We start from the raw sequence: 13,452 nt of genomic DNA on the forward strand, positions 1-13,452 counted from the left end.
TACATTGTATAGCTCTCTGTAAAAATTAACAACTGCCCACATTATCAAAGGACAACACTACCTTATTAAGTTCACCTACTTCAGCCTTTGAGGTCCAGCAAGCAATCCAAGAGCAATGACAAACCTAGACAGCATCTTAAAAAGCAGAGACATCACCTTGCCAACAATGGTCCGTATAGTTCAAGCTATGGTTTTCCCAGTAGTGATGTATGGAAGTGAGAGCTGGACCATCAAGAAGGCTGATGGCCGAAGAATGGATGCTTTTGAATTCTGGTGCTGGAGGAGACTCTTGAGAGTCCCATGGACTGCAAGAAGATCAAACCTCTCCATTCGGAAGGAAATCAGCCCTGAGTGCTCACTGGAAGGACAGATCCTGAAGCTGAGGCTCCAAGACTTTGGCCACCTCATGAGAAGAGAAGACTCCCTGGAAAAGACCCTGGTGTTGGGATAGATGGAGGGCACAAGGAGAAGGGGACGACAGAGATGGTGGGACAGTGTTCTCAAAGCGACCAGCATTAGTTTGACCAAAGTGTGGGAGGCAGTGGAAGACAGGAGGGCCTGGTGTGCTCTGGTCCAGGGGGTCACAAAGAGGCGGACACGACTAAACAACTAAACAACATCAACAATAACAACAATAACAACAACAGAGGGGTCTGCCCTGCACAAAACGCTGCTCTGGAGCTAGCCCAGATCATGGACTCTGACAGAGACACGGCAAACAAACTCTTTATTTTATTTTAAGGGATGGTAATCCTGCTGCGCGTTCGGCTTGGGAGAAAATTAGCGTCCCGAACTTCTGAATCTGAGCGACGCAGCGCCATTAGTCAGGCTGGTTTCTCGGTGACCACATATCATGCAGAGATCCGGCAGGAAGGCTCCTTCGTTCAGGGTCGCAGCGGGATTCCCCTGAACGGCTTTCACGTGGGAAACGGCTTTTTTCGCAGTTTATTGGAACACCTCCAATAAACAGAACGGGATTCGTCCGCTGATAAGCAAAGTTGGAGAGTTAATTGCTCCTCTTCATTCTTTGATTAAAAGGGGGAGGGAAAGTATTTCTGGAAAAAAGGCTAAATCCAGGATTCTAACATCACTCGGATTATGGGAAGAGGCAAGCCGTGAGGGGTGGGTGGATATTGTTTTTTAACGCCCCCCCCCCTTGACACAGGGGTGGGCGGAGACACCCACCTTGGATTTAAGAGGTGCTGGTGTCACTGAATTTCAGGCAGACTTGGAAACTGCACCAGGGCGAGAGTGCCGTGAGGAAGGAAGGAAGGAACTACATTAATTAATTTGGAAAGAGACAGGCTGCTGCTGCTGGAATAAGTCCGTGTAACTGTAGGTAGAGTTATAACTCAATTGCAAAGAGCATGGGAACCATCAACTTGGGACTGCTGTTCGTATTCGTGAGGCTTGGCTGGGGTAAGTTGGATCATCCCCCCCACCCAAAATGCAATTTTTACCCAGGGTTAAACTGGAATTGAATTTACAAATAAGAAAATGTACGATAAGGAAAGTTATGTCATATGATTAGGACTGTGACATGGTCTTTTGAAACGCTGGTATTGGAAACTGCTACATATACCGTATTTTCCGCTCTGTGAGACGCACCAGACCACAAGACGCACCTAGTTTTTGGAGGAGGAAAACAAGGAAAAAATATATTCTGAGTCTCAGAAGCCAGAACAGCAAGAGGGATCGCTGTGCAGCGAAAGCAGCAATCCCTCTTGCTGTTCTGGCTTCTGGGATAGCTGCGCAGCCTGCATTCGCTCCATAAGACGCACACACATTTCCCCTTACTTTTTAGGAGGGGAAAAGTGAGTCTTATAGAGCAAAAAATACGGTAATTACTAAGAAATTCAGATGGAAGAGATTCGAGGACGTCAAATACTATGTTTATGAAGATGGATTAATTTTAATTAATTAAGTGGTAATATGCTGGATGTATCTTTTTCTTTTTTCTCTTTTTCTTTGTTTTTATTCCTGTTAATCTTTTTTTTTTTTTTTACTATGTTTATCTACTGAAAATAATAAATATTACTTGAAGGGGGGGAATGTAATTTTTAAAAAAGAGAGAAAAATAAATAAATGCTATTCCCTCCGCCTTCCACGACCTTCCCCTTATAGTACCCCACGCATCTGGCGTTATTGTAATTTATTATTACAATAATAAAAAGGAAATTTTCCCAAGACCGCCCCAACCCGAAAAAAAATTGCAATGTTTTCCATCTCGACAAAATGCCATTTGCAAAAGGAAAATGTGCATTGTTTGTTTTGTTTTCCCCCGTTATTATTTTTTAAAAAAGAAGATTTCTTGCACTACTAAACAGATTTCGTCGGCTGCTTTCCTCCGCATCTCACCCAAGCAAGTCGGCTCCGGGGCCTTTTAATGGCCTTTTAATGGAACGAGGCTGCCCAGGGGTGTTGTAGTGGCAGTGAAAGGACAAGTCGAAAAGGCGAAAAATCGCTGAAAGGATGCGAAATTCGCTTTGGGCGGGGGGAAGAAATACAAAAATCTTGGGGCGTCTTACAGAACCGATTGCCACTAGATGTGTGGGCCATAATAAATAATAATAATAATAATAATAATAATAATAATAATAATAATATTTATACCCTGCCCTCCCCGGCCAGAGCCAGGCTCAGGGCGGCTAAAACCAGTAAAATTACAGTAAAAACATAATGGGGAGGGGACCAATTTAAAATACAGGTTAAAATGCAATTTCAAATGAAGCCTCATTTTAAAAGTAGCAGATAGATCAAAACCGTAAGGGGAGGGAAACATAAGGGTCAGAGTGAGCCCAAACCAAAGGCCAGGTGGAACAGCTCTGTCTTGCAGGATCTGTGGAAAGATGTCAAGTCCCGCAGGGCCCTAGTCTCTTGTGACAGAGCCTTCCACCAAGTCGGGGCCAGTACTGAAAAGGCTGCCCTGGACACAGAACTGACCTGCGCCTCCATGGACAGCTGAGAGTCCAAAAAGGGACAATTGGAGGTCAAATCAGAATCCCTGCAATGACGACATGAGCTCCCGTTGCTCGGTCCCTGCTCCTGCCAACCTAGCAGTTCGAAAGCACATCAAAGTGCAAGTAGATCAATAGGTACCACTCCAGCGGGAAGGTAAAGGCGTTTCCGTGCGCTGCTCTGGTTTGCCAGAAGCGGCTTAGTCCTGCTGGCCACATGACCCGGAAGCTGTACGCCGGCTCCCTCGGCCAATAAAGTGAGATGAGCGCCGCAGCCCCAGAGTCGGCCACGACTGGACCTAATGGTCAGGGGTCCCTTTACCTTTACCTAGAGAGCTTGTGGCAGCAGCAGCCAGCAGGACCGATGGTCAGAGGACGGTGGGGGCTGGAGTCCAACCACAGGGGACCCCATCCATGCCAGCCTCAGCACTGACCTCTCTTCCCCCTCTGTCCCGTGCAGGTCTTCCCAGTTCCGTCCTGACCGTCCACCCTCGGAAGGCGCTGGTGGAACTGGGAGGCTCCATCCGGCTGACCTGCTCCACGGACTGCCCCGGCGGCAAGGTCCAGTGGGAAGGCCTGGACATCGAGCAGGGCGAAGTCTTCTCCAACAAGACTCACAGCGTCCTGACCATCGCCAAAGCCACTGTCAGCATGGAAGGAGCCAAGTTCTGCACAGGGCAGTGCAGAGGGACCTCCGGACAGAAGAAGGTGGATCTGCAGGTGTACTGTAAGTGCAGAGGTGGAGGCGAAGGGGGCGGCCGGGGGAGCCTTCTACATGCCAAGCGCCCGCTCCGCCCCTGAGGTCGCAGCTGCCTGCAGAAGGGGCCTCATGCGGTGTCAAGGACCCCTGCTTTGCATGCCGAAGGTGTTGCAAATCGAGGTGCAAACTGGGCTCACTCAGAAGGGTTTAAGGCAGCTGGTCTAGGAATCTGGACCTCTCCGTCCCGTCCTTTGACAGGTGTCAATCAGAATCTGCCAACCATAGCTGTCAACCGTCCCTTATTTGGCGGGACACTCCCTTATCCCAGCGCCGTGTCCCGCTGCTGTCCCTTATTGATGATATCCCTTAAATTTCCCGGGTTTCATGCTCGCCCGGCTTGGGAGGGAAGCAGCGGCTCGGGGTCCTCTGCCGTGCGAGAGAGAGCGTGCGCACAAGCTGCCGCGTCTCCGTCTCTCCCTTTTCCGCCTCGGGGCGCGTTGTGAGGAGACGGGTGGCGGCGGGCAGGCAGGCAGCCCCTCTCTTGCGAGACTTCCACCGCGCTGCCAGGGGAAGCCGGAGGCGGTGGCTGAGGAGGCGGCCTGAGGGAGGAGGAAGAGGAGGGGATGGGGAGGGACGCAGAAGGGCAGCGCTTCAGCGGCCGCCGCGGTGCCGCAACCACCTCATGCCAGGCTCGCGTGCGGAATGGGCAAGAGTCAGTCTCTCCCTCCCTCCCTCTCGGGCAAGGAAGGGCCGATGGAACTCCTCGCCCCAGGAGGACGGAAGCCCTGACGTGCTGCTTAGCATCCCCTCCAGCCAGCGCAGCATCTTAATGTAGTGATTCCCCCCCTCTGCATCCCTTTCATAACTCTATTTTTATAAATCATTTGTCCATCCGTAGTTCAAATTTTTACTACAAGTTTTCTGTCAATCCTACCAATGTATGTACCGTATTTTTTGCTCTATAACACGCACCAGACCATAACACGCACGTAGTTTTTAGAGGAGGAAAACAAGAAAAAAAATATTCTAAACGAAATAGTGGATATATGATTTTTGTGGTTCATGCTGTAGCCACAGACATGTGATCTGACAGTCTGGAGTAGCCCAATGCAAAAATCCTGAGGATCCATGTGGATCCATGCTTTGTAACCACGGAGGAGGGAAGGAAGGGGAACCATGGATCCTCTGCTCACGACTGCAGCAGATCCCACCCGCCACCCGCAGGCATTCGCTCCATAACACGCACAGACATTTCCCCTTAGTTTCTAGGAGGAAAAAAGTGAGTGTTGTGATGCAAAAAATACGGTAACTCTTTACAATAGCTTTTCAACTAAATTATAAACTTTCCCCATTCTTTATTAAAGAGGTCCTCTTCCTGGTTTCCAATTCTGCCTGTAAGCCTGCCTGTAAACAAACACATGAAACAAACATAAATCAAACCTTATTAACAATTACACTAATTAACATTGTTAAGTGACTTCCTCGCTTCCCCTTGGTTGAATGTCAATGCAAATCCTTTTAACGGTTCTTACAAAATTTAACTTGGAACGTTAACATCCTTAGATCTTTCCATTTTGAAATTAAGCATATTAATTCATCACTTAACTTATATAAAATCCTAAGCCAATTAAGTATCTGCAAGCTGTTTCCGATTGATTTAGCTTGACATATTCAACTAAGTAAACATTAAATTTAGTTTATTATTATTATTATTATTATTATTATTATTATTATTATTATTATTATAAATATTTATTAAGCTTTTCACATTATTACAGAATGAAAAAGAAAAGGAAAGAAAAGAAAAAAAATACACAAAATACAACAAATACAAAATAAAAAGATGTTAAAAACAATTCGATCTTTTTGTCACTTATCTTTCATTAACTTATTTCCCGGACCTCCTCATACCTCCCTTTTTTGTATTCCAATTCAAATTTATTTCATTCAGCAATTTCTTACCCTCCTTCTTACATCCTGATCTTTAATCTAAATATATATTATAATAACCTTGAATTTTGATCTATTTTCATATTCTTTTAACCTTTACAGCTAGAAACCACCACCTCAATCCAACATCATTTTAACATTCCTTAATTTTACAATATTTCTGTAAATAGTCTTTAAATTTCTTCCAATCTTCTTTCACCGTCTCTTCCCCCTGATCTCGAATTCTGCCAGTCATTTCTGCCAGTTCCATGTACACTGGTCTCTCTTCAGATCGTATAAATCTTTCGCCTTTTATTAAATTTAGTTTATTATTATTATTACTATTATTATTATTAATGCCCCACGGGCTGTTTTCCAGCTTTCCCCGATGCCTTGCAACTGGACTCTGAGCCGAAGATTATGAGGACTGGGCAGCCGGCTCGTCTCGTCTGCTCCTTGAGCAAGGTGTACCCTCCGGGCTCCCTGACCCTGACCTGGTTCCGGGGAGAGGAGAGGCTGGAGGCTACGAAGGTGGAAGACGACATGGTGGATTTTGAGCAGCAGCTGATGTTTTATCGCTCCGTCCTTGAGGTCCCGGCGGCCGCAGAGGGAGCAACCTACAAGTGCGAAGCTACTCTGGAGGTCGAGACGGACACCTTCCGCCAATCCAGGGTGGCCGTCGTGAACCCCCAAAGTAAGCTTTGACCGCGTGTGAAACCCACATGGAGGAGACCCAAGCCTCCCTGCCTCCATGCCTACTAAGCCCCTGATTGCTTTAAGGTAAAGGTAAAGGGACCCCTGACCATTAGGTCCAGTCGTGGCCGACTCTGGGGTTGCGGCGCTCATCTCGATTTATTGGCCGAGGGAGCCGGCGTATAGCTTCCAGGTCATGTGGCCAGCAGGACTAAGCCGCTTCTGGCGAACCAGAGCAGCGCACGGAAACGCCGTTTCCCTTCCCACTGGAGCGGTACCTATTTATCTACTTGCGCTGGCGTGCTTTCGGACTGCTAGGTTGGCAGGAGCTGGGACAGAGCGACAGGAGCTCGGTCCATCGCGGGGATTCGAACTGCCGACCTTCTGATCGGCAAGTCCTAGGCTCTGTGGTTTAACCCACAGCGCCACCTGCGTCCCTGATTGCTTTATCCTCCCTGAATTTGTCCCATCAGATTGAGGTTAAATCCTGACAAGACAGAAGTACTGTTTTGGGGGGACAGGGGGTGGGCGGGGGTGGGGGACTCCCTGGTCTTGAATGGGGTAACTGTGGCCCTGAAGGACCAGGTGCGCAGCCTGGGGGTCATTTGGGACTCACAGCTGTCCATGGAGGCACAGGTCAATTCTGTGTCCAGGGCAGCTGTCTACCAGCTCCATCTGGTACGCAGGCTGAGACTCTCCCTGCCCGAAGATTGTCTCGCCAGAGTGGTGCATGCTCTGGTTATCTCCCGCTTGAACTACTGCCACGCGCTCTATGTGGGGCTGCCTTTGAAGTTGACCCGGAAACTACAACTAATCCAGAATGCGGCAGCTAGACTGGTGACTGGGAGCAGCCACCAAGACCACATAACACTGGTCCTGAAAGACCTCCATTGGCTCCCAGTATGTTTCCAGGCACAACTCAAAGTGTTGGGGCTGACCTTGAAAGCCCTAAACTGCCTCAAAGGCCCAGTATACCTGAAGGAGCGTCTCCACCCCCCATCGTCCAGTCCGGACACTGAGGTCCATCTCCCAAGGGCCTTCTGGCGGTTCCCTCCCTGCAAGAAGTGAGGTGACAGGGAACCAGGCAGAGGGCCTTCTCAGTGGTGGCGCCCTCCCTGTGGAACGCCCTCCCATCAGATGTCAAGGAAACAAACAACTATCTGACTTTTAGATTACATCTGAAGGCAGCCCTGTTTAGGGAAGCTTTTAATGTTTAATAGGTTATTGTATTTTAGTGGTTTGTTGGAAGCCGCCCAAAGTAGCTGGGGAAACCCCCCCAGATGGGCGGGGTATAAATAATAAATCATTATTATTATTAAAGCTCTCCGTGTTGATGGCTGTCGCTGCCTCCTGTGGCAGGTAGTTCCTCAGCTCAACTACATGCTGGAGGGAGGCTTTTTTAAAAAAAATCTGTCCTGAATCTTCCAGCATAGTATGCCTTGGGGAACAACAGCTGGCTCCATTCCCGGGTTGTGGATGCCTCAACCTCTCACACAGAGGGAAAACACCCCACCCACCCAAACAGGATACTAGCTTAACTCGCAGAAGGCCCCTATCAGCTTTGGATCATTTAGAGATTCAAATGCATAAATTGGCTTATTTGAATCCGGATGTTTTGGACTACAAATCCCATCATCCCTCACCTTTGGTCAGGGCTGGCGGGAGCTGTGGCTCAAAGCATTGGAGGACACTGTGTTGGGGAAAGGCTGGCGTTGGCATTAAAAATATAGCATCTGTTAGGTTGTGGGTGAACATATCGGACGACGCAGCAATTCTTCAAACAGCTCTTGCTTATTCACAGGCCAGAACAGAACTGAACTGAAGGGTTCAGCCAGCCTGCTTATATAGAGCTCCACTAGAATGCAACAGTTACCATTTTCTATAACTATCCAATCACTGAACGTCCACTTTCAATCCCTTATTTACATATGTGGACTTGAGTGAAAACTATCTACAGTATCCCCCTGCTGGCCCAGGGTGAGAACTTCAGTACATAACAGCATCAACGCTCAGCTCTTCCTGATTAAAAAAGAACTGGCTCGGATTAATCAACTAAACTCTAGTTGATTAATCCGCTGGTGAAAATCTTGCGAATGCTTTTTTTAAAAGATGCAAAATCCTTTGGTTTGCAGCCACACAGGTGCCCAGCACTACAGAGGAGGCCACCTTTGCTCTCGTGACGGAAAGAACGAGCCGCGTGGCTACTCAGGAGTCGGCCGTCACCGAGCCGCCAGCAACCACCCAGGGACTTCCCCTTCTCTCCACCGAACCCCTGACCACAACGTTGACCACATCTCCCACCCCAGAACCCCTTCCGGAAACGAGTAGCCCTTCTCCAACGAGGTATCCTGTTGCGGCGGTGCAGACGAGCTCTCAGAATTCTGGGACCGGGGCCAACACGGTGCAGGTCCCTGTCTTGACGTCGACGTCAGCGACTTCGCAACCCCCTCGCTTGACAGATGAACCACCTACCACTACATACGGCCCCGCCACGTCCAGCAGCCTTGCCACGCTTGCGGCTGAAAAGCCACACAGCGCCTCCACCACCACGGACCCCTCTAGAGACCCCTGCCGCCCCGTCATCACCCCTGTCCCCACCCAAGGCAGCACGGGGGGCACACTGCGGATCACGTGCCTCGCGGCCGACTGCGGCGAAGACGTCCCGGTCCGGTGGGTGGAGACGCCCGTGGCTAAGTCCCGGTACCGCCAGGAAGAAGGCGAGGGCCGGTCCACCCTGGTTGTGGAGAGTGTCTCCCTGGAGCATCAAGGGGTCTACCGGTGTGTTGCGATAGCCAGCCAGCCTCGCATGGCCAGCTTGACCATCTCCATCGTGCCTAACGGTGAGTAGACAGTGGCTCCTTTTCCCTTCTTCAGCAGTGTCTCAAATCTTCAGGTTTTCTAGGTTGTTTCATTCTGGCCTCTGCAAAAGCCCTGCTGTCCGTCACGGGACAACCGCCCATCGTCACCTAGGGGGTCCTCCCCTCTTGGCCTTTTGAATCCCTAGGGTCTCTGTGTTGTTGTTGTTTAGTCGATTAGTCATGTTCGCCTCTTGGTGACCCCCTGGACCAGAGCACGCCAGGCCCTCCTGTCTTCCACTGCCCCCCGCAGTTTGGTCAAACTCATGCTGGCAGCTTGGAGAACACTGTCCCACCATCTCGTCCTCTGTCGTCCCCTTCTCCTTGTGCCCTCCATCTTTCCCAACATCAGGGTCTTTTCCAAGGAGTCTTCTCATGAGGTGGCCAAAGTATTGGAGCCTCAGCTTCAGGATCTGTCCTTCCAGAGAGCACTCAGGGCTGATTTCCTTCAGAATGGAGAGGTTTGATCTTCTTGCAGTCCATGGGACTCTCAAGAGTCTCCTCCAGCACCAGAATTCAAAAGCATCCATTCTTTGGCCATCAGCCTTCTTGATGGTCCAGCTCTCACTTCCATACATCACTACTGGGAAAACCAGAGCTTTTACTATATGGACCTTTGTTGGCAAGGTGATGTCTCTGCTTTAGGGTCTTTGTACCCGCACTGCTTTTTATTCCGCTGGCTGAGTCATGTAAAAACACCAGACAGGCCCCACAAATAACCCAGTCCCAGCTAGCTGGACCAATGTTCTGACTTGGTATAAGGTGACTTCCTATGTTCCAGAGCAGGGGTCAGCAAACTTTTCCAGCAGGCGGTCGGTCCACTGTCCCTCAGAACTTGTGGGGAGCCGGACTATATTTTTTTTGGGGGGGTGAGCAAATTCCTATGCCCCACAAATAACCCAGAGATGTATTTTAAATAAAAGGACACATTCTATTCATGTAAAAACATGCTGATTCCTGGACCGTCCGCAGGCCGGATTGAGAAGGCGATTGGGCCGGATCTGGCCCACGGACCTTAGTTTGCCTTCCCCTGAGTTAGACCATCCCTTGTGGGAGATGCGTGGCAGACTTTCTGGCATAGATTGCTACAGTGGTACCTCGGGTTACAGACTCTTCAGGTTACAGACTCCGCTAACCCAGAAACAGTGCTTCAAGTTAAGAACTGTGCTTCAGGATAAGAACAGAAATTGTGCTCCGGCGGTGCGGCAGCAGCAGGAGGCCCCATTAGCTAAAGTGGTGCTTCAGGTTAAGAAGAGTTTCAGGTTAAGAACGGACCTCCGGAATGAATTAAGTACTTAACCCAAGGTACCACTGAATTTCTAAAGTGGAGGGGGATGTTGGGGGGAGTTATTGCCTCGGCACCAGGTTCCCCATAGATTGCGCCACGCTTCTTGCGGTTACGGGAACCGCTGAATTGTACCGCTCACACTGTCCCCCTTTCTGTGTCTCTCTCCAGCTATGTTCAGCACAGAAACCGCCGTCGCCATCGGAAGCACCGGCTCCCTGCTGGGGGTTGTCATCACTGGTTACGTGGCCCGTCGCTTGTGGCGGCGTCGCGACTAAGATCCGGCGGCTCTACCAACACCCGCCTGTTCCGGCGCTGTTCTCTCTGCAGCAGTTACCGTGTTTTCCCCCTGAATTTTTCTGGGGCGCCTCTCCCGCCAGCTACTGCTACTAGAGGGGACCTGCAAGACGACTCGAGAGGTTTCTTTCCACGCTTCCTGGCGTCACAGAGAAGAGGCAAGTCCAGCAGAGGCCCCCTACCACCCCAGCGGAGGGCGGTCGACTCTCCCCACCCACCAATCCATAGCTGTCAACTTACAGATTTGAAAATAAGGGACCAGCAGCCTCAAAAATAAGGGATCAACAGCCAAAATAAGGGATTTTCAAAGCACAGGTACGTTCAACTTCTGAGCCCCTCCGAGCCAAAGGCAGAAAGCCCAGCCAGCAGCCAAACGAAGCCTCAAGCGGTGGTTCCCACAGCGCAGCAACCCGGCAAAGGGGATGCAGCAAGGAAAACCACCGTCACCTCTCCGCTGGGAAGCGCTGAGCAAAGGCGAGTCCCCAGGCAACGTGGCCGATTTGATCAGCACAAGGCATGCAAGCTCCACCCCCCAGTCGTTCTTAGGCTCCTTATTGGGTGAGCAACGCAGCCAAGCAACACAGTTGGAGCCTCCCTCCTCCCTGGCCGGCAGGGAGGGAAGGAGAGGAGCTGCTTCCTTTGAAACCCGGGAAATTTAAGGGACATCATCAATAAGGGACAGCAGCGGGACATGGCGCTGGGATAAGGGACTTTCCCGCCAAATAAGGGACGGTTGACAGCTATGCACCAATTGACAGGAACAACTTCTGCCAAGACTGAAACCATACGCCGGAATCCAAAGAGGTTTAGGAGGTCATCCGGGTCTAGCTGTCCAGTCAAACGCCAGTCCCTCCTTGACATTTTTTGAGGCCGCGACCCTAAGCACAGGTTGCTTCTGACCTCACTTGAAATTCAGTGAGTTTTGAGTTGGCCTTTTTTAGGGTCAGGGCAGCGGGCAGGAGGCGAACAGTTGCTCCAGAGTTTTGAACACTACAGAAAAGAGACTGGAGATAAACTATCCCTAGAGGTGTGGGCCCAACATCTCCTCCATTTCTCCCTCTTTTCCAATTCTTGGACTCGAGACGTCAATAGCTGGGTTTGCTGGCTGGCCAACAGACCCCCAAGCACAAATCAAATCAGGTATTTCTTCGTGGACTTTAAATTCTCAGGGACGCAGGTGGCGCTGTGGGTTAAAACCACAGAGCCTAGGACTTGCCGATCAGAAGGTTGGTGGTTCGAATCCCCGCAATGACGGGGTGAGCTCCCGTTGCTCAGTCCCTGCTCCTGCCAACCTACCAGTTCGAAAGCACACCAGTGCAAGTAGATAAATAGGTACCGCTCCGGCGGGAAGGTAAACGGTGTTTCCGTGCACTACTCTGGTTCGCCAGAAGCGGCTTAGTCCTGCTGGCCACATGACCCGGAAGCTGTACGCCGGCTCCCTCGGCCAATAAAGCGAGATAAGCGCTGCAACCCCAGAGTCGTCCGCGACTGGACCTAATGGTCAGGGGTCCCCTTACCTTTTTTTAATTGCCAGAGGTTGTGGCGATGACTACAGCCTTAGGCTGTTGAGCATCACAGAATCGTAGAATTGGGACATTTGTGACACGGGAATCTTACTCAATGCGGGACTCGAATCCACAACCCTGTGATTGAGAGTCTACTTCTCTACTGACTGAGCTATCCCCCAGGGCTCTTCTGGTCTTTTTTATGGAGGGCAGATGTGTCAATTTGCTAGTGATGGAACCTCCACAGTCAGGGGAAGTCTCTCTGGGTTGTCCGATACTTAAAACAGAAGGAATGGGACATTGCCTGTGGACAGGGTGGGCGCTAAGCAAATTTTTGCTCCCATTGAGTGAGTTCATCCAGAAATGCCTTTGTCAACCGCAGCCACATCCATAAACAGATTGCTTTGTATATAAGCCATATCTATTGTACATACAGTTGTTGTTCTTTGTACAGATTACCACTGCTGTAATTAAACGGGGTTCTTTTCCACATCATGTCTGCTTTGTGTGATCTTAACGAACCTTTAACCTAAAGCAGCCCCATCTATCGTGGGAAGACTGCTTAGAGGACAGCTTCCTTCTATTTCAGCCTTTCTCAACCTGTGGGTCCCCAGATGTTGTTGGACTACAACTCCCATCATCCCTGAGCTCTGGCCTTGCTAGCTAGGGGTGATGGGAGTTGTAGTTCAACAACATCTGGAACCCACAGGTTGAGAAAGGCTGTTCTGTTTCATGGGTAGGCAAACGAAGGCCCGGGGGCCGGATCCGGACCAATCGCCTTCTAAATCTGGCCCGCGGACGGTCCGGGAATCAGCGTGTTTTCACATGAGTAGAATGTGTCCTTTTATTTAAAATGCATCTCTGGGTTATTTGTGGGGCCTGCCTGGTGTTTCCACATGAGTAGAATGCGTGGTTTTATTTAAACTGCATCTCTGTTTAAATAAAACACTTTCCAAAATATAGTCCGCCCCCCCCCCCACAAGGTCTGAGGGACAGTGGAAAGGCCCCCTGCTGAAAAAGTTTGCTGACTCCTGTAAATCTATTTCTTAGATGAGGGGGGCTGCGCTCAGTGACAGAACCCCTGCTTTGCATCCAGAAGGGTCCAGCTCCAATCCTTGGTCCCTCCAGTTAATAGGATCAGGGAGGAGATAGAAGGGGCAGGTGATGGATCTGAAAGACTAGGCACTGCCAATCAGTGCTGGCTAAACCACAGAGGCTAGGGCTTGCCGAT

The 13,452-nt window shown here is 50.1% G+C and overlaps 1 protein-coding gene across 1 annotated transcript; it reads left to right on the forward strand.

The window, feature by feature from the left end:
• The first annotated feature begins 717 nt into the window (after positions 1 to 717).
• Positions 718 to 11,930, forward strand: MADCAM1 (mucosal vascular addressin cell adhesion molecule 1). The gene is made up of 5 exons (XM_082206931.1): positions 718 to 1,419; positions 3,418 to 3,684; positions 5,966 to 6,280; positions 8,412 to 9,119; positions 10,591 to 11,930. Exons 1-5 carry the CDS (start codon positions 1,368 to 1,370, stop codon positions 10,695 to 10,697), a joined length of 1,449 nt encoding a protein of 482 aa, XP_082063057.1. The 5' UTR covers positions 718 to 1,367; the 3' UTR covers positions 10,698 to 11,930.
• The last annotated feature ends 1,522 nt before the right edge of the window (positions 11,931 to 13,452 follow it).

This window comes from Podarcis vaucheri, assembly GCF_965113315.1.
Source record: "Podarcis vaucheri genome assembly, chromosome: 18".
Taxonomy (NCBI): domain Eukaryota; kingdom Metazoa; phylum Chordata; class Lepidosauria; order Squamata; family Lacertidae; genus Podarcis; species Podarcis vaucheri.